Consider the following 22212-nt stretch of genomic DNA (forward strand, 5'->3'; position numbering starts at 1 on the left):
TTCTACCTACTGATACCTAATTATTTGTCTGAAATTCACCCATGAATGTGTGTGTGTTCAAGTAGCAGCAGATGTAATTCTATTGGTTTAAAACAGAATATTGATAATTCCTGGTTTTCTTTTCGTTTTCCTTTCTCACTTTCAGGAATTCTTTCTGGCAGTAAAATGTTCACTTAGAAGATCAGCAGGAGAGCCTAAAACATACAAAACAGAGTCCCAAGGTTATTCATGTCTAAAGCAAATGACACAAATGAGACACTCATCCCAGAATCTTCTGGATGACAAAACATGGATCCCAAGTACATTTATGAGAACTGAGATGAAAAAATTGTTCCCTTATGACTATTTAGACTTTTGAACATGACTATTCCAATCCAAATTATTCCACACACTTTGGATACTGCTTGTCCACGTGCCTGTCTCCTTTGGGCATTGGCTGGTGCAGCTGCTTTCACTACCTGTCATGGAAACTCAACTAGAACTAAGTTAGTCTATGGTCTTTTTCCAGAATTCGTCAAGAGCAGCACATAATTTTTTTAACTCTTAGATGGGGAAGGCCAAATAAAACTACAGAAAGCAGATTGTTTTCAATTCTTTCAAGTAACAAGATCTACCTAACACTTGTCATCTGCATGGTGATTCTACTACTCTCTATCCGATTACGTTTCATATACTAACATTTAAACAAAATTAAATCCCTTGTGTCTTTACCTCTACAGCAGTTATTCAGACTACCCTACTCACATGACTACTGAGAGGGCAAACATGTCAATGTTGAGGATAGAGAGACACAGTAAAGAGGAAGAGGGAAATCTGGTAACCAAGCAATGTAGTCATGAGCTTCCATCTCTGAGAAGGATCAGCAAAGTTCCTGTGCTACACCGGCACAAGGGAGCAGTGGAAGAAATGAAAGTCTTATCCCTGAACATAAAGAAAGAATTATAGAACTGGAAGTACTTTACAGCAGATTAACAAATAACACCAAAAGGCATTGAACTGTCATGAGAGAAAAGCAATGCTGATGCAAAGGAGCTGTGAGAGTCAGGAGAAATGTCACTTCTGTCTAGATGGTTAAGAAAGAACAAAGGGTACAAGCAAAGGCTCTAGATTTATATTTAATGTTTAGTCTGAAAAGGTTTCAGATATCACAGACAAGTATGCTGCTAGCATACATGTGTCTGACAGCCTTTTAAAATGTAAATCAATAATGTATCACTTATGGAACATCTCAAGCCTAGGGAATACTATTCATACCATTGATGATTTCAGCTAATGGTAGGAATGGATCCCTGTGCTTCAGGGAGCCGTACGAGGCCAGCACACAGATAGTATAGAGAGAAAGAAGTGGCATAATTAAAACCTTATCTGCACATTCTGGATAATCAGGAAACAAGTCTCAGCATATCTGAAAATGTCAAACACACCATCATGGAATCATATGATAATACAGTTGTGAACAATCTCAGAAGGTGCAATTTCCTGCCCAAAACAGTATCAAGGACACTGTGAGACCAGGTTGCTTTGCAGTTTATCCATCTCAGTCTTGAGAATGTCCAAGGAAGGTGAATGCATGGCTTCTTTGGTCAATTATCAAGATTATGTGAGATGAGCAGAGAAAGAACTATTGAAGCACTAAATGAGATTATATTTTTGTCCTAAGCTGAAGATGTATTTGGCACCCCTTAGCCTCAAAGGATGTATAGTCCTAGACTGGCATACTTGACAAGGTCTGAAAATTGATATTCACTTTCAAGTGAATCACAGCAGTCTTGAGTTTTCAGGCGCCATTACAATGAAATCACTCTTTCAGATTATCACAAATTCTTCCTCAGAAAAGTTCTCTGATCTGAAATGTGCACTTCCCAAAATGTCAGTATTTCCTGAGGAAAAAAATTATGTTCTCCTAAGAAAAATTAAAAATGCCTTTAGGAAATATTTTCTCTCAATATTCAATATGACTTCATGAATTTGTTTTTTTCATGAGAAATTGGAATAAAAACAAGGCTTATGCTTTCAGCAGTACAGTTCTGTGTCTGAACCTGCCCATGGATCTGTCAGGATGTGGAAGTCTGGAGGCAAGTTTGGATAAACAGTCATCTGAGTTGTGCATTATTGTCCCAACCTGACACAAAAAATAGCGTTTTTTAAACCTAGATCTTCTTTCTATCCAGCTATTGATGCAGCACATGAGGCAAATGAGTAAATTAATATTTATCTAGCTCAAATGTCATAAAAATTAAGGTATGTCTGTATTGATTTTTTTTCGAGAGCTGTTAAACCAGACTTTCAAAACAACCTGTGAATAGCCTGATTACAGAGCTAAAACACAGTCTCTGTGTGACTGCTTTGGTAGCTGCAGCATATAAAGAAGAACACCTCTTTCAATAACCATATCTGCATAGTTTGGCTATTATACTGTGCAAATAAGTATAAAGTATAAAAATAGTTAAAATTATCATAATCATCAACAGAATTAATATCTCTAATGTGATCTAATATACACCTATCTTAAATAACCTAACAAAGAATGATAAAAGAAAAATGCAAAATAAATGAATATGTTATGATGAGACAATCTTGCTATTTCTGAACATATATTTCAACAGAACAGTTCCTTTATTACTCTTTACCAGCAGGAAAGTTGACTTTCATCTGAAATCATTACTCATCCTGCCACATAAGTTTAACTGAATGGAAGACAAGTGCTAGAAAAACTAGACTAGACCAGTGTTGGAAAATATATACACTATTTAAATTGCAATCAAATAGATGTAATGGCAAAGACAGGAAATACAGAAGAGATTATTTAAATAAATTCTATCCTAGGCAGCAAAAGACTTTCAGAAAACAACATATGTCATTTTATTATCTCTCTCTGTCATCATAGATCATGGGTAAAACTCTCACTTGCCAAGTACCTGCCATTCATATTGGCTTCCATGGGGTTATTGAATGCAGTATTTAGCACTGATGAAAAATTTCTCCATTCATTTACAGCTGTATCAATATAACTCTGGAGATGTTAGCTCCAGACAGGCACCTGGGTTTGGAAATGTAGCTTATATTACATGCATTTTATCTGCACAGACAGCAGATCAACTCATACACTACTTTTGTGGAGGAAAACACTGTTTCAGTATATGGGTATCTCTTCCAATGAATTAGACAAATGCTGATTTTTGTAATATAATTAGACATGATCTCATGCTATGATATTATGAAAGAAGAGTGGAATTATCGAAAAAGTAATATGTGAACTGTATATTTGCAGATTATTTTTGACAGCATTGTGAACAAAAGCCCTGATAAATACAGTGTCAGGAAGAATTAGTCTGTACGATTCTGGACTCTACACAGTTACAGAGAAATATTATTACTGTGAGAATAATAATAAAAAAAAATAAATGTGGAAAAATACAGTTGTAGGGAGAAAATATACATGCCAGGTGGAGAAAGCTTCGCCTACAGAACTGAGTGTTAGAATATGCTAATAATAAAATCGTTAATGACTAAGTGAGCACAGTGTAGAAACTGCAGTTACCTTATTTAGATGAAGTGACTGTGTAAAGTGTGTTAACAGAATGCAGAAAGAGCAAAGAAGGTATGGAACACTAAAAATGAAAAACCAAACTCTACTTGTCAGGGCTTTCTAATTAACATAGAAACACAATGTACTACTACTGAGATATTTAAGAAAAATAAATTCACCTTCATCAAGACCGTATGGAACCACTGACACTAAAGCCTCATACTATTTTGGTGGGGTTTATTTCTTATGGGCAAAGTAGGAATTTATTTGCTATGTTGTGTTCTGGGACACATATCCAAATTTCTCAAGCTTACTGCATTCTGATTGAGGTCTTCAAGGTATTTGGGGATATACAACAAACAACCTTACGAATAGCAAAAACTTTCTCAGGCTGGAATAAACATCTGAAACTGTATTTAGAGTTGACAGAAGTTTTTTTTTTTCCCCTAAACTGTTCGAATTTATATTTAATTTTAGGTACTAAAGTTAAATGCATGTTATAATTTCTGGCCAGTTTCAGGTCAGCTTCTGGTTAGTTTCTGGTCCATTTATACTTTCATCTACCTGTTTCCTCTGTCCCTCTGCCTCTGACACTGAACACAAATGACTACAACCAGCAGATATTGTAGTAGTATTGATACTAGTCAAGCAGTGAAAACAGAAATCTGAAATCAATGGGAAACATGACAAAAGGGGCAAAAAGGAATAAAATTTATCCAAAATCATAACACAGCAGATCAGCCCTAGGAAAGGGAACAAAACAAACCCCATATTTATCTATTAAAATATTTTTTTAAAAATCTGCTTAGATTACTTTTACTGCCAGGACAACAGTGTCCAAAAGGAACCACTTACATGCTTCAAGATTGTATTTTATTGATCTTAAAGTGAATCTTTGCTGGAAAGAAATTTGTATATGATTACTGATTGAAAGCATGTCCAATCTGATATTGACCAAAGCAGATAAACGGTCTCACTGCCTCGTGGTCACTCTCAGAAAAAATGTCTACCATGAACCAAGTTCAGAGCAGCTGCTGTCCTTTGTCGCCCCTACAGCTGCTCAGCAATGCCTCATTGCCAGTTGCTGCAGGGCAGAGGAAAGGAAAAGAGGAGTTCTGGCTATCTACTGCTTGCTAAACTAGCAGCATATGGAAATATTACCCAAGCAGGAATTCAGCTCCTATACCCTGATTTGAGGAAAAAGATTGAAGAATAGAAATAATCCTCTTCATCTTGTGACCTCTCTGAAGTTAACCCAACCAGTAGAGAGGGGCATCTTCAGAACTGGTTGGGAACAGTAATTTCATTTTGTGAAAGATTTTTATATGGCCCATTTTTATTTATTTATTACTGCTTGGAAACTATACAGCTTGAAATTCTCTGTGAAAGGAAATTGTGTCAGCACAGAATGTGCTGGGGCTACTCACCCGGCAGGTCCTAGTTTGGGCTTCCTTTCCCAGAGGACATCTGCCCCAGAACCCTGCTGCAGCTGAACTAGGAGGAACTTCAGGAAAAACAGAAACCTTGCAACCTCAGGAAGGTCCAGGCCATTGCTGTACTTTTCATTGGCATTAGGGTGAGAGCCAGAAATCACCATAAATCTGCTCCAAATGCAAGGTGCACTCTTTCATTATTATTGGTAAAAACACATTCAGAACATGCAGGTGCAGAAGAAGGAATTCTAACCACAGTTTGTTCAAGTGAGAAGCTAAGAAAAGGAATGAGCCTCACCTGACAGATGGCAGTCCTAACACTTAATATTTGAATACACTGTGGAGAAGGCAATGGGAATTTGGGTACAAGGATAATTAATTTTAGAAATATATGGATCTAGTTCAATTAGTAACTTACAGACAATAACTTAATTTTTTCATGCTTTAGCAATGAATTTTTTCCCTTTCCCAGCTCATTTCATATTTTCTAGGCAAAAGAGATTAAAACCTAAAAAGATATGTGATATAATGATAAGCATAATAGTTTTGACATGAATTTGCATGAACTATTATTATAAAATATCACCCCCTGAATTTATTTTATGATAGAGGAGAGATTATGAAAAATGCATATATTTATTTTCAATTAAATTTTCCTGTGGTACAAAATTACTCACAAATATATGGAGCAGGGAACTGGTTTTGTATACCATTAAAATTCTTCTATATATAGTCAGAGGAAACAAATAAATTAATAGAAGTATGTTTCATGTCTTGCCTAATTACAATCAACGTTCTTTCTGGACTGACGGCTGTCAGAATCATAGAGTCATAGCACTGCAATCCAGCTAAAAATCTTGAAGAGGAGCAGCACATGCTGGGGTCATTCCTGGTGCTCTAAATTGGCCAGAGAAGGTCAGCACAGAGTAGCCTGAAGCACCCATTCCAGGCCAAGAGCCCAGGGAAACACAGTGTGCATCTAAATGGTATAAATCCCCAAAGCAAGAGCCCACACCAAAACTGTGGCTTAATATGAGGGAATGAAGCCCTGTGGTGAGACAGAGAGATATTGAAAGAGTCTCTCAGAGGAAGAAGTGGAAGCCTCATTGCTTGAATAATTTAAATCCTAAATGAATAATACAAATGCAAATATACTAAAGGGAATGATCCACTGGCAGGGCATTGAGTAGATGGTTATACTGACGGTTTTGTAATTCTCTTTTCATACCTGTACCTGCTAATTCCAAAATGATCCTAAGTCATGAGGTTTTGAATCCCTAGGCATTCTAATATAGCATGTAGTAATAGCAATGGATACTGTAGAATAACTAACAACTTTTTATGAATCCCTACAGAAGAAGTTAAGTTGCTTGCTGGCTTACTGTTTTCCCATGCGATGTTACCTTTAATAGACTAGGAAATTTAGCTCACGGAAGTTCTGCTCCTATAGATTTTGCATTTATAATTCATATTCTTGTCATCAAATTACTGTCTCTCAGAGTGAATTACATGTAAAATATATATTGAATGAAATCCAAAATATAACATAACCTTTTTTATTATAATTACTGATTAAGCTATCTGTAAAATTAAATAGAAATCTGTAACCACCTTTTTGACTATAATTTTGTGCAGACACCTCTTTTGTCATACCAAAAACCTGGTAGTCTTTCTCTCTTGTAGCTATCTGAAGTCTTGAATACTAATAAGATCCATATGCAGACACAACGATGATGTATGCCTTAAGGCCAAATATAATAATTGCCTCTGTGCAATCTCATTGACATTAGTGGTCTTGCCAGGAATAGGAGTCCTTTTTTTTAGATAGAAAAGTAAAACACAAAATAACCATAATCAGACCTAATTCAAGGTGAATTTTGTGACAACAATAATGAAGCATTCCCATTTTTCTATGTAGGTAGCTGTGTAGGCTATGTGGCTTTAGGATTAGGAATGACCTGGTGTCCTGGGGCATCAGCACAGTGCAAGCAAAGACAAAGCATTGCTTGAAGGAGCCAGCTCTGGCAGCAGCAATTGCCACCACACTCACCCAGTGCCTTTCTCAGTAGCAGCAGCAGAGATTTGCTATTTGGATGTTCATGGTGTTCAAGCAGCTGATTTCTGTCTTCTCCAACAGAGGTAATTTGGCAGTCTGTTGTCCCAGGCAACTGCATACTTTGCCTGTGCCTAAAGCACAGACAATCATAATCTAAATGATCATTATTATTGTGAAGTATTAAAACAAAATCTGGTGCTATAACTTGAAAATCTGGAAAGGCATTAAAGAGTAAAGAGATGAGAAAGCAAGACTGATAAAGACTAAAGGTGATGATGAGACATCAACCTGTCAGGGAACCACAAAGGCCATCTGAGCACAAGATAGGATTCAAAATAAAGTTTCAGTATTTCTCTTGACAGCTCTGAAGACAATCCTCGCCTTTTTTAAAATTGTAAGCATATGTAACATAGATGGATGAATAAATTACAGAAGCATGCAGGATATACATGATAAAAGCAACACAAATATCCTATGGTAGCTGGAACAATGGCAGGGCAGAGAAAGAAAGAAGAAAAAACACAAGAACTATCAAGACTTAACTGTATTTAGCTCCAGTACAAAAAAAAAAGTTTATTCAAAAAGGGATGCACTTATAAACTTCTGTGTACAGGAGGGCAAAGACAGGACTTTGAAAAGTAACAACCTACAGTTTAAGATTATTTAAACTGGAAAAGGAAAGACATTTCTCTTATGGAAAGTCTTCTGTAGCATCAAAGAGGAAAAGCCATAGAGTCAAATATTATAAGAATGGTGAACTAAATCTGTGTCCTTTTTTATTTCCCATCAAAAATATGATGGGAAATGTGATTAGAGCCATTTCCCCAGAGCCACCTTTCTCTGACAATACCAGGTTTAATTGCCAACCATCAAGATGCCGAAATAGATCAGTAACACATTTTTGGCATATACTCCTCTAAGTTCTCTTAAGGAATTTGAGAAGGAAGTAGTTAAAATGCCAGTGAAAACCTTGTAACGGCTATTTCAAAATCAGCTGCTCTCCTTGAGGCCAGGAAATGCCACATCTAGTTGCGCTGAGGAGCAGCAGCGCTCACTGGGGAGCTATCCTTGGGCTGTGGCGAGGGTGGTGCCACCAGGGCCAATGCCACAAGGGGGCACAGGACACGGGATTAGCCACCCCGCGTGGATTCGAACTCTGGAGACACACACCCTCCCTCGGTATTTTGGTCTCTTGCAGAGTTAGCAACTGTACAACTTCATAGATAAAACATATATCTCTATGGCATTCCCCATGTCTTTAATCACACTAGAGATGCACATTTATAATGAATTCAAACTTTCCCACTTGCATGCATATTTTCCCAACCAAATGTAAATTCTTCCACATTACTTTCTCCGAGCTTGTTGTGAACTGTCCAATTTTAATATATTTTCCTCTTGCACTTCTCTCACTATTGGCTTGCTACAGAAAATTATCAAGTAATGTGCACAACGAGTATTAAGTGCTCCAGGAACAATAGGTCATCTACAAGACTGCTGGGGTGTAAATCACCACAATGAAAGATCTTCTGATGTCACCTATTGCTCCTGTGGTTATTACAACCCATCATTCTTGTGAATTCATTCCCTGCTAAAAATCACATCTCAGATCTTATCTTTCAGCAGCAGTTATCTTGCTTTGACTGGGGTTATCTCGATCAGTTCTAAACCAATCAACCAAGATGGATAAAAAGGAAAAAAAAAAAGAGGACTCTAATGTATATTCACATAATCAACATCAAAGTTCAAGCTACCAACAGGAGACAGAACAAAAAAGTTTTCCAGAGTCATGGAGATCTGGTGCCTTCAGTTTTCAGGCAAGCATAGTGTGGCTCTTAAATTTAACATGAAAAGATGGGGCTTCAGAGAAATTTGAATTCACTGAATTCATTGAATTGAAAGTATTTTTATATATTACTTTTTTCTTGTTTTCTTTCCACACAGTCATCTAAAGCACTGGACTCTGGACTCCACTGGCCTGTAGTTGGTCTAGTGTGCTACTAATTGTTGAATACTTGAATCAAACATTGATTGTTCAGTAAAGGTCACAGTTTTATTGTGATTATTTTCTATTGCTGTTATAGAAACACGAAAGTGACACTTCTAATGTAAGAATGAGAATGATATCAGTGCTGGCATTATGTCTTGACAAATTGTTATGTATAGCAGAAAGTGTTAAAATAACTATGATCCTCTTCACTCTTTCTACTACTGTTACTGGGAACTTGAATACATTTTCAGAGAAATATATGTTCTTCATTAAGACAAAGAGGAATAAGAAAAAATTCAACTTGAAGACTTATCCAGTGTCCAAAAAAAAGGAAAAGTATTTAAAAATATTTTAAGAGATATTTTCTCTAGTGTGTCAGAGGCAAAAAACATACTTCTCCAAATATTACTACAAAAACATATATGGCTGTTTGTCCTTTGATTCATACCTCTCAATACAGAGATTTAAATATTCACTTCTGTAAATAAGCAACGTTCACTTCCTAAGATTGATTATGTATCTTATTACATATCACTTAATGTAGCTGAGGCTTTGTAATTAGTATACAGTCAATTATTGTGAAGCCATCTAAATACAGTTTATGTCTACATAAATTATATTTTCAGACATCATTCACAGTTGTGTAAATCCAGGATGATTCCACTGAGATTAAATTAAATTAGTCCAGAAAGGAACCCTCATACTCAATAGATCGTGCCCCACCTCTGATAAATATAGAGAATGACACACGGTAACAGTGAAACAAAGGCCACACCTGGGAAAAGCTCACGGGAATAAGGAAACACCTGTTTGTGCTGTGCAAGAACAGGTGGGAAGCGATGGTTTGTCGGCTCAATATCCTGTGCTTGCGATTACAAAGAACGGTGCTCAGGTGCCTCTCTTTTTTTGCCCTGAGTTTATTAAGAAGCCGCCGGTGTTTTGCGTACCCTGGAGATGCCTTTCCAGCATCGCATGGCTGCCCCCAGCCCCCGCCTCGTGTCACCTCGCCGAGCCGTGCTGAACGCGCACCGCTCTGCCTGCCGGCTAGTGCAGGAAGCCTTAATTACAGCCTGAAAATAATACCCGCTTCCCGCGGGAGCCTCCGCGGCTATTCCTGTGGGATGGGATAAGCCGAGAGGAGGCAGGTGGGGGAAGGCTGGCGCTCCCCGGGCCCGAGCGGGCAGCGGCGCCTCGGAGCGCGCCGGCGAGGCGGCCCAGCACCACGGCCAGCTCCGAGCGGGCACCGCGCCCCGACGCGGCCCCGGCCCCGGGGCGGAGCGCGCTCCCGGGCAGCGGCTCGGCGACGGGGCGGCCTCGGCAGCAGCTCGGTGCCGCCGCGGGCCGGGCGAGGGCTCCGTGCCGAGCTCAGCCCAGCACCGCGGGACCCGGCGGGCCCTCCGCGCCGCTCGCCCGGCCCCCCACGGGGGCTGGCACCTGCTCGGCGAGCGGCGGGCAGCGCTCGGCGCCGGGGGAATCCCCCCTCCTCCCGGGACGGGGGTCTGTGGCGAGGGGAAGCCCTCGCCTGGGTCACGCCGCGGTAGGAAGGGGCGATCCCTTCCACCGGGGAGAGGAAGGATGCCGGGTGGTCCCTTCCCCCGCCCCCCCATCGCTCAAAATCGACCCCTACTCGCGCCGCCCCCCGCCCCAGACGGGGCGTGTACCAACTTCCCTCCCTCCCTCCCTCCCCGGCCCTGCCAGCGCCTGGGGCTCCCCGGCGGGCCACGCTCAGGGGCCGCGGAGGGGCCGGCGGTGCGGGAGGGCGGGACGCCGGGGCTACCGGAGGTGGCGGGGCCCCCCCGCCGCCAGCGCCCTCGGTCCCCGCTGACCCCTGCAGCCGCCGCGGCGGGGGATGTGGCACGTCGCGGTGCTGCCGGGGTGTAGCTCATTCCTGATGCCGCTGTTTGTCGCTGAGTTTTGAAGAGATTTATTGGCTGGCTCTTGCTAAACCACGCTTGAGTAATCCGAGCTGCTGCGCGCCGTGGTGAAGCCCGGAGGGGGGGAACGTCACTCCCTCTGGCAGCGGAGCAACATTAGTCTTCCAGCCCTCAAACCACCACTACAGCGTCGGAAACTGCCGGGTCACAGCCATTTGCTTTGGAAAATTGGCGATGTTTGGTGCTAGAGATCGATTACCCTTGTAATCTTCCCTCACCCGCCACCTCCTCCTGCTTACCCCACCCCTACCCGCCCCAGACAATAGCGTCCGAGCTTCTCCAGGAAAAAAATAGAAAAGAAAGCAAGGAGAGAAAGAAAAAAAGAAAAAGAAAGAAACTGGGGGATGAATCTGACTCCAATAGGAAAAGCGTGTCTCTAGAAGTGGTGCTAATGGGAAGAGATTTCCGAGCTCCAGAGGACGATGATTTGTCACAAAGGGTAGCTGGCTCGGTGCTTTGGGCTGGAGCCGTGTAGGAGATCCTTGGAGAAGTCATTGTGCACAGAAAACCGAAGACCTGTACAAACATGCCTGTTCGCAGAGGTCATGTGGCACCACAAAATACATTTTTGGGTACAATCATACGAAAATTTGAAGGGCAAAGTAAGTTCTTGCTTTCTATCTATTTTGCTGTAGTAGTTTTATTCTGCATGTGACTAAATGGACAGCAGCTCCAGACTGTTTTTAAGTTTGTAGCTTGCAAAGAAAACCCCGGAGGTGAGGAGGGGATCCCTGGCAGAAGTAGCAATGTTTTTGATCTAGAATACAGATTACCAACTTGAATTATTGGCTGGTGGGCTTGTTTGGTTGTTTGGTTTTTTTGGGGGGCTGGTAGGGTTTGGGCTTTCTTCCCCCCGCTATTTCAAGGAATAGTTTTTATCATTGACTGTATCCATATTGTATAGCTATAGAAGTTATATCTCTTACCTTCTTCTGAACCAGTGAGATGGCTCTAAAAGCAGAATGTACAATCTTGCTGTCTGTGCAATGTCTAAAAAATAACCTAGTTTTATTATTATGATTGTTATTGCTGTTAATTGCCCTTTCAAAATAAAACAGAACTTAAGACTTTGATTTAGAGGAAACAGATAATATGCAGAAGAGTTATTAAAGAGAAAATACTCCCTTACCTTGTTGTCATGACTGCATTTTAATATAGCTGTCAAATTTCTCTGTTTTGTTTATGTAAGTCTAAAATATCTATCAAACCAGTGCAAGTGCATCCTCAGGGAGAGTCCGTGAGATCTTTCCCAATGCAGCGGTTTACTACCTGTCGAGGAGGCTGAAGGTGTAATGTTTTTTCCTGGCCAGAATTCTGGTTTACTATTAGCTGTAGGAAGCAACACTTGATGCTTAAAAAGAGTTTCATTTATAAACAGTAGTTTGATATATGTACATTGATTTAAATATTTAGCATAATTTTAGTATCAGTCTAGTGCGAACCCTTACAGCTAATAAGAGTTCATATACTTTCTCATACTTAAAGCCATGTTAGCATTTTAATATTTATATTATTTGAAAAAAAAATGCAGTGCTAGTCCTAATTTGTATATATGCTAAGTCAGTGGGACTACTCAAATTTATGTAGTGACATGTCTATTTTTTGAGGATAATAAAGCACTAGCAACCAAATGGGCAAGTGATAGTGAAAGTTCAGCAAGATTGAAAGACAGTAGAAAAAATAAGAATGAAATCTCCAAGTATTTCACTGTGTTCAAAGGCAGACCATATTTAAAATTTTGAAGACTTGCACTGCTTACTTGGTGTCATGTAAGGAGTCTTTCATAGAGCAAGCAATCTCCTAGTATATTTAAAGTATAAGTATTCTTAATCAGTATAATGTAGTAAGAAAAAAATATTATTAGTAGAAAATGTATCAAAGTATGCACATTTGTAATTACAATGGGAATAATGTGTTATAAAGGTAAACAGAAACAAACTAATAAGAGTTGAAAACTTTTGAACCTTTCTTTGAGATGAGAGTTGGGGAAAGCAGGATGGATGGAAGCACAGAACTTTAGTGAAATGTGCAAAAACATAACAATCATTTCATGTACCCCCTTTTTTGTTTTAGGACCATTTTTTCTTCTGTTGTTTTCTAGATAGATTTGTTAAAATACTGACTATAAATTTACTGTCATTCATCTCAGTGAAAATCCCTTCAGACTAGATTGAGATGGTTGGACCATACACCAGGAAGCCCTTCACTTGAGCAGAACCCCCTTTCCAAGGCTCTACTTCTCCCCAAAAGAAGCTACTAACTTTTCAAGGACTTCCCTGGAGTTGCAGCTGACAGGATGGCACTCATCCCTCGGGCTTCAGCGAAGCCTGAAACAGACAAAATTTTGTCAAAAGGAGATTTACAGAGACTTTGCATAATGCGGTTTTATTTCCTTGAAAAAACTACTTGCATCTTTAGTGTATTCTAAATTAATTGAAGTTTCTTTAAAAGCCATGGATCAAATTAGCTTCTTTAAATGGCTGAAAATCTCTGTATTTCAGGTATTCCAGTGAAAGGAAAGGTTGTTCAGCATTCATCCCTGCAATCAACCCTATAAGAAATTTTGAAAGAGTACTAAAAAATGCATCACTTTCTTTTATTGCAGATAAAAAATTCATCATTGCTAATGCTAGAGTGCAGAATTGTGCTATCATCTACTGCAATGATGGGTTCTGTGAGATGACCGGGTTCTCCAGGCCAGATGTCATGCAGAAACCATGCACCTGTGATTTTCTTCATGGGCCAGAGACCAAAAGACATCATATTGCCCAAATTGCTCAAGCCCTGCTGGGGTCAGAGGAGAGAAAAGTAGAAGTCACCTATTATCACAAAGATGGTAAAGTCTGGTTTTATTTTCAAGACTTTTTGTGTGTTTGGTTAGCAGTTGATTGGTAAAAGAAGTGTGTATGTTGTGCTGGCCAGCCCCTTTGCTGGAGGTGTTGTAATTTCTCTGAAGTCCAGTGAAAAGCACTTGCGTGTATCAGTAAGGGAATCTGCCCTGAGAGTAGTGGGTGTATGGAGTATATCACTGCACACTCACTCTACCAGCTGAATGAAGCCAGCACACTCTGTGCAACTCTGGAACAGAAGTTCTTTTCTTGGTTGGTTTAAAGAAGATGTACATTATTTAAAGTAATGAGCTTAGAGGAACCGTACCTTGATTTAAGTGCAGTATTTTACCACAAAGTTAAAAGTAGAAAAAGACGGTGCTATCATAAAGAAAGCATCAGCTTATAAAGAAAGGGACAAGTATTTTCAGTGCTGAGATATTGTGAAGTGCCTGCAATTGAACTACCAGTGTTGTCCTAGAATTGCCAGAGTCAAAATTTGTGTTTGCCTAGATTATGAACATTTGCCATTTTATTCAGTAAAGACTCAATACATGCAGAGTGGCTAAAGCTGCTGATACTTCTTTTCCTGTTAGATTCACAAAATTAAGTGTATTTGCAGATTTAGAAATGCATATGCATGAAAACTAATTATGATACATAATAGCTATATGTAGAGTTTTGTTGTTGGTTGGTTTTGGGTTTTTTTTTTAATTACCCAGAGTTATTTACAGAAACACCCATCTTTCAAATGAATTCAAGTAATGGATAATTGTGGTGTACCTTGTTTCTTGCTGTGTACACTCTTGGGAGAAGGAAAAGGAAATTCGTATTCAAATGCTGAGCTTAAATTAGTTCTGGAGAGGTGCCAGTGTGTTGTTTACATCAATTTTAGAATCACATGCAATGTGCTCTCTCATTTTAAAGTCACAGAGTTAAACCCTGTTCTCAATAATTCTGTTGTTATCTTGGAGAGACTTAAGTAATATTATTTTTAGCTTAGGCTGGTATAATTCAGATAGGACTCAGGCCAACCATTCTACCCACACTACCAATATTTAAGCACACTCTTCGTAGCAGATTCTCAGTAGAGCCCTTTATTCTTAGATCTGGTTAGGTGGTCTGGAGCAGATTTCGGTCAAGGTTTGTTGTAGCTGTGCCTTGGACGTAGATTTCTCAGGAGACCTGACACTGTGTGTCTTTTACACATCTACCCTGTGTTTGTGTTAACTTGACATGTGTTAAAAATAATACTGTAAATAGAGAATGTCATTGCTAACTTTTCACAGCCACCAGCCTGGAGCACTGTTTTCAGATGTGGAAGTTTAAAAGTCCAAAAGTCTCCCAAAACATTAGGAGGGAGATTTAAAAGTACTGCTTATATGTCAATTACAGGAGACAGACAGACAGATAGATCCTTTTCTAAAATGCTTAATTCTGACTTGCAACACACCATAATCTGTTTGAAACAAACCAAAATAATACTGTCCATAAAAATTGTGGTATTTTTCAGAAACAGTGTTGAACACTGAGTTACAGATTATTCAGTGTAAACAGTCTTATGCATAATGGTTTTCAGTAACTTCACTTCTGGTGAACAGTTTCTTTAATTGTCTCAATATTTTACATGTCTAAATGTGAACAGGATTTACCATGTGCACTTTATGATCTGCTAAATTTAAACAAACCCAGGTGAATCAGGCAAAAATTGTCAAAATACAAGATAGGTCTGACACTCAATGCATGGATGTCTGTCAGCTTGATCTTTTGTATATACCGACTTTTCTTTTTTGTTCCATACAAGGTTCAATTTCTTTTCAAAATGTGATAGAAAAGCTGAAGTCTATGTGGTGTCATAAAATTGAAACTACCTGTAAGATGAATATTATGAATGTTAGTAAACCTATTCTATAGTAATTCTAAATAACTCAAAAAAAAATATACCTAACTTTTCATCTTCACTTTTTCAAATTTGCAAGTCTGATTTTTCAATATATAGCATATGTACATATACCTATATATAATATATTCTGTATATTATAACAATATAAAGAATAGTGCTACCTAACAGGGACTTCTTCCAGGTTGTGGAACAAAGTAAATTTCAAGAGTTTTCTAAAAGTGTGAGAGTTCAATGCCTGATTAGCGGCGTATTTTGCGTGTGTGCTCCGAGTGAGTATGAGATTTGAGGTCAATTTCAGCAATTTTCAATTTTCAGAGATCAATTTTAGCACAGTTAGAAATGTAGCTTTCTCCATGTGAATAAGGCGAGTTACTCCAATGAACTATCCACTGCTTCAAAGTTTGATTTGACACTTTATTTCCTGGCAAGCCGTTGTACAATATTTAACGTAATACTAAGCATACGGAGGAGGGAGACACCTCAAAAAGGTGTGAATTGCTTGAGGTTCCACTGACAGGAAGTTCTGAAGACCATATTACACACTTCTGACTAAATGACCAGTGAATTACAAATAAAACCTTATTCCACATCACATTATCATTTACTCTACATAAACCACGGATTATATTAAAAATTATTTTAATGTTTTGAAGTAAAGCAAATGTCAGTGGGATCACTTATAAAGCTAATCTGTCATCAGAATTCCAGCAATGCAGATATCAGAAAGGGAATCACTCTTTAAATAATGCTTTTTTCTTTTTGATTTTAAATACCACCTCATATAATTTTAAAATGTCACAACTTTAAAGTTCAACTTAAACAAAAATTCTTGCTGTAGAAAAATGGTATTACACACATATATGGGAATTAGGAGTCTGATGTTCTGTACTGGTCTATAGTCCACTTTTGTAGATGAAAGTGCAAGATCTCGAGTTTTAGGCATTTTGATGATGCAAGACCGAAAGCCAGTGGTTTTTCACTGCTTTAATCTTTCACACTCTCAAAGAAGACGCGACAAAAGGATGGGGAAAAATTTTGTAGCAAGTTGATACTCAGAAACGGTAATTTTCTGAATGAATTGAATCTATGCTGCCTCAAACGTGACAGACAGAAGATAGAGTGCTCAAAGGAGAAAAAAAATTCCATTTATCATGGTTTTATGAATGAGTAACCTGGATGGAGCCTGTTTCCCTTTTCACCATGCAGTGTGGTGACGGAGCAGAGAAGTGTTGAATGTTTGGGATAGCTTTGCGTAATTGTTTAGACCAGGGAAGTGAGAAGCCAGCATGGGCACCCAGCAGGCCCTGCCCCAACCACACCAGTGCTGTCTTCACAGCAGTTTTTAACATTTGCAGCTAAAAGCCTTACTAGCTACCCTCTGAGTATTTCTATCAGAATAAGACAGTTAATATAGCTTACTTTTGGTTTTAGTTTTTCCTTACTCCTTTTTCTTTTAGAAGGGTATTTATGCAATCCAAGCAAAGTTCTAGTCCTCTGTCCTGTTCAAGTAGTGCCACAGTAGGCAATTACATAGCTACCAAAAGAATTAATTACTGAGAAAAATGGTTAATGCGAACAGATGGTTCCAAAACTAAAGGTCCAAATTTACAGGTTCTCACAGCACAAGTAGCTCCACAGTCATCACTGGATGTGCTCATGAGATTAAAGACACAGTAAATTTCTTTTTTAATATAAATATCCCTTTTAAAAAAGATAAATAGATAAATACACAAAAGTCACAAGAACTATTATTTCGAAACAGATTATTTTCCCAAGGATTGCCCATTAGGCATTAGCATCTGACTAATTAAAAATTATACTCTGATATCAGAGCAGCAATATAATACATTCTTTACCATCTCACAATTTTTTTTACTAATCTTATAGCTATGTGATTTGAATTATACTTGAAGGCAAGATATTGTTTATACAGGATATCAGTTCTTATTTTAATAAAGTTATTTATGGTGAAAATGTTTGACAGCTCTTCCTTTGAGGACTCCATTTTGCAGTTTAAGTCATTATTGCATAAATCATTCTTGACAGATGTAAAATATTGCTTGAGGTGGTAAAGCTGTAAAACTTTTGATATAAAAAGTATAATTATTTTGGGATTGAGAATGGATATATAATAATCAGAAGGTATTGTACATTTTTGTTTCGTACTGTACGCTTTGTGGGCAATAATGGGATATGTCTCAGCTTGCAGATGATACCTGTTAAAGGAAGGTAGGATTATTTAAGCTTAGGCATCAGATATTCTATGGTTGAGAAGAACTATGGTAGAGTATAGGTAGAGTATAGGTTTGAGCAAAGATAAGATCAAGCAATTATTTGCAATGTACAAACCTCACAAACTACTTGCCATTTACCCAGTTTCAAAAAAATAATTTGCTACAACTGACTGCAAATTAAACATATTTGCATTTTCAAAACACATTTCCAAATTAATATTTTCAGACCTTTTCAGCTCTTTTCTGAGGATAAGAAAATAAAAAAAATGTGCAAACATGCTAACAAAATAAAGTGAAAAATGGTATTAAGTGTTCTTAAATAGAAAGATCAGGACTTCATTTAGAAACTCATCACCTAGACTTCAGTCAGCACAGGCATTTTACCACCTGTTTGTGTGAACCTACCAATCAATAAAAAATACAACTGAAAAGAAAGATGCTTGCATTTGTTTCAAGTCCCCTTAGATTAGCTCTGGCTTGAGGCTCAGCAAGTGCAGTCTTGACCATAGTTTCAGTGCCTTATCCAGAGCTTTTGAGAAAGGTTAATGAATCAAAGCTCTCTGATACCCTACTGGTGTAGGACTACTTGATATAAGAAACATTATCTGACTGCATTTTGATAAAGAAAGTGTTACCCCCCACAAAAACCTGTCCAAAACTCCTTTCTTAATGCAGGGATTTTTTTCCAGGCATTCTTAAAATATATCTTGGATCAAATCCAAAATGTTACTGAAAATTTTGAACTATTAGAAATGAATGAGGACAGCCATTCTTATGTCTGTAGTGCAGTGTTTCTACCTTAGGCTTTAATACTTGTCAGGAAAAAACCATCCCTTGCCCCACTCAGTGTTGCTGATTTTGCAGCAAGGAGCAGCAGCAGCAGCAAGACAATACCTCAGTGATCCAAATATCTCATTTACCTGTCCCCATTCAGATACAGCTCCTGTGTCTGTGGGTCACTTCTTATTTGCATTTCATGCAGGATACCTAATTATTATGATAAAAAACCTCTTAGATATCCTAATAAAGTTTATTTATGCATCAATTTCAATCTTATTTTCCATCTCCTTGGCTTTTAAATATATTCATTTCCTTTCCAGGTAAAGATGAGTGGATTTTAAATAAAGAGGGGACTTTTGTACTAAGAGATAGTATCTGAATAAAGAGAACAACAATTAAATTGACTTCTAAATTATTTTCTTTGTCAGTGTTTAGGGTCAGAAAGATATGAGTAGTTATATATAATTTTAATAAATAATGAAGAATACAATTGCTATTATTATAGGTACTGCATCTTTAACAGAAAAAAAAAAACTTAATTTGGAAAAATCCTTTCTGACAGTTTTGAGTTCCTCCATGGCACAAATAAAAAACCTGCAGGCTAGTGGATCAAGAGTCTTTCATTTCAGTACAGTGTTAAGATGGAACTAGTCTTCCACTGGACTTCCATGGTACAATTTTATGTCAGGATTCAGAATGTCACAGGGTCAACTTACACTAATCAAGGGGCCTAAATTTCCGTAGTTTGAGCTACAAAGAAAAATGATTGCTGACTTTCAAATAGTGTGCCATAGTGGTAAGAAAGGTGACACATACTAGAGTGAAATGGTACTACAAGCTTACGATATAACACACGTACTCAAAAGAGTTTCATTTTTTAATTAGGCATTGCTGACAAAATTTTTTTATCTGTTTTGGATATATTCCTTTTAGTTGTAGTGAAAGCTATTTTGGTTTTGGGTTATGAGACAAAAAGAACAGATGCTGTCAGTCTATTTTTGGTGTGGTTTCACATGATTTATTGTGTCCTCTTTCCATCTTCATCGTGCATCCTTTCTAATGTTACATTATGCTAAGCGAGATATTGCATACTCCTAATTCAAGTTATTGATTGGTTCTTTCCCTTCTCCACCGAATTGGCCCATATATCAAAAAGAGATGCAGAGAGTAAATCAGACACCATACCTTGCAATAGACATGGAGGGAAGAGCCACTGCTTTTCTAATAGCAGCCTTTTGCATATTTGATATGAAACATATTTCCAAACATGGCACTTGGAGTGACACCAATGTTAACATCACTGCTGTTCTCTCTGGTTCCAAGCAATGGAAAGAGGACAGTGGTGTGGGTTAGATTTTATGTTAGTGGTTTCAAGCCCAGTTTTAAAGTGTTCCCTACATATTTGACTTAGTGTATGACTCAGTCTATGTGCTAGGTAGTCCATGCTCTTCCCAGCTAAGTATGGAAAAAGCTTAATCAGGCAGTATAGGATTCAGAGTAGCAATATAACGCTGACGATGGAAATTGCTAATTGACTCTGGAAACTGCATATCTCAAAAGCAATCAGAACTGGTGCTGTGAACCTCGATCCAGGCGGAGCAGATAAATGACTATGACAGTGGGGTATTGTGGCTCTATAGTTACTAGCTCACTTCACATTGTCTGCAACTCTGAAAGTTCACATCTCTGAGGTGGGAAGTATTTGCTTTATGATTTTGTACAGCTTGAACCTTTTTGTTTAGTATACTGGATTTGTTTTAAAGGAAATAACATACATATTTGAATAATTTCTTGGAAACTAAACTAAAATTTCATTTTGAAAGCAGAATTATAGCCATAACTAATCACAAAATGCTTGTTGGCCTCCAGAATTTCCACAGACATGCAATTTTAAGCTCCCTCACCAACTTCCTCAATATAGCCTTTTCGTTTCTATTTTCCTTAATTCTTTAATTCAGAAATCACAGTGAAATCTCATCAGGAAAGATCACCAAAAAGGATATCAAAATTCAATCTGAAAAAAAAGTCAAAGTAAACAGTATAAATGGAAGGTCCTGTTTTTTTCTCTTTTGTTAACTGGACTCTAATCATAGATCTTATACCTAGTTTTGATACTGCCTTAAATTATAGCATTGAAGGGTTATCCACATAAAGAATACATTCCAGCTTCTTTGTTAACAAAGAGCCATCATATCATCAAAATCTTAAGAAGGTATTTAAGTGTCAACATTATTAACTATTTCATTACTGATAGTGAGTGGAAATGACCAGAAGAAAGCTTTGGCCAGAAATCACAGCTTCATTCAGTGTTTGGTTTTGCCCCACCTGCTGAAATTTCTTGCTTTCCTCTCCTTGTTCCTCCATAATACGACAGTAAAAAAAAAACCAAAAACTTTCTCTTATATTTTGCCATTACCTAATTTAAATCTCTGATTTGCCAGATTAGACTGCAGTGGAAATCAGAAGGTCTTGCCTAAATGGTCAGTTCAGAGAAACACAAGAGTTTACTTCGAATACTAGGAAATTAGGATTTATCACAACATCTGAATACCAATCCTTGACAGTACCAGATTATGAAATCATGGCCTTTTTTTGAGCAAATGCACAGGACTATATGGCAACTGACTGTTTCTGTGGCCAGAAACACTCCTAAAGGTCTGAGAGCAAGATATCAATACCTACTGACACAGGACTTGGCTTGAGCCCCAATAGCTTTCGTAGAATTAAATTGCAAAGTTTAATATTTGTAACACTAAGAATCCTGATGTTTGGGCGTTGGAGCACTGCTCGTACAGACACAATACATCTTTGCTAACTAATATTAGCTGGATCTCTGCTGCTGCATAAGCAGATGAAGAAAGAAATATGCAAAACACAGGCAAAACCTTCCTCCATTTTTATCCACAGGGTAGAAAGGCAGAGATAACTTCAGAACAAGGACATATTAGGGGGTTTTGCCTTTGTCTTATACCTAGGCTGCTTGAAAAGCAGTTAATCACCATGTAAATGTGTCTCATCACTAACATGCATGTGCTAAAGCACTGATTCCCAGCTGTTGTCAGGCTTTGGAGTCTGTGCCCTTTTGAGATTATTTATTAGAGCATTCTTTGCTGATTTTCATTCAAATCAATGCAAGTGTATATCTGAAAATAGCTTGCAAATTTCCTCCTTTCAAAACTCATTTATGCCAATCTGCTTTACTCCTTCCTCTCTGGAAAAAATGCCAGATAATCTCATTAGTGTTTTGCATGTTTATGACATTTCTTTTTACACTTTTGAAAGAACATGAAACTCAGTAGCCCATAAATCCTATTGTCATGGTATTTAAGGTAAAATACTGTTGCAGTTCTATCTATTTGCTTCAAAAATATCTTCCAACAAGAAAGAATGAAAGAACGAATGAAAGAATGAATGAACGAAAGAAAAAAATATAAAACCTAAAATTCACACCATTTTAAATAATGACAATAAAAGAAAGGAAAATATGTTCCTTTTTTCCATTTTAAATACCCAGTGTTATTTTTG

General features: G+C 38.1%; 1 protein-coding gene across 4 annotated transcripts in view; it reads left to right on the plus strand.

The window, feature by feature from the left end:
* Positions 1 to 10485: 10485 nt before the first annotated feature.
* Positions 10486 to 22212, plus strand: part of KCNH7 (potassium voltage-gated channel subfamily H member 7) — a 209745-nt gene continuing 198018 nt past the window's right edge. For all 4 annotated transcript variants that reach the window (XM_085066618.1, XM_085066619.1, XM_085066622.1 and 1 more), the window contains exons 1-2: positions 10486 to 11544; positions 13548 to 13778. In XM_085066618.1, the coding sequence (XP_084922744.1) occupies positions 11469 to 11544; positions 13548 to 13778 (307 nt within the window). In that variant the 5' untranslated portion in view covers positions 10486 to 11468. The remainder of the gene's footprint in view (positions 11545 to 13547; positions 13779 to 22212) is intronic.

The sequence above is a fragment of the Lichenostomus cassidix genome, chromosome 7 (assembly GCF_008360975.1).
Source record: "Lichenostomus cassidix isolate B80296 chromosome 7, HeHo_3.0, whole genome shotgun sequence".
Taxonomy (NCBI): domain Eukaryota; kingdom Metazoa; phylum Chordata; class Aves; order Passeriformes; family Meliphagidae; genus Lichenostomus; species Lichenostomus cassidix.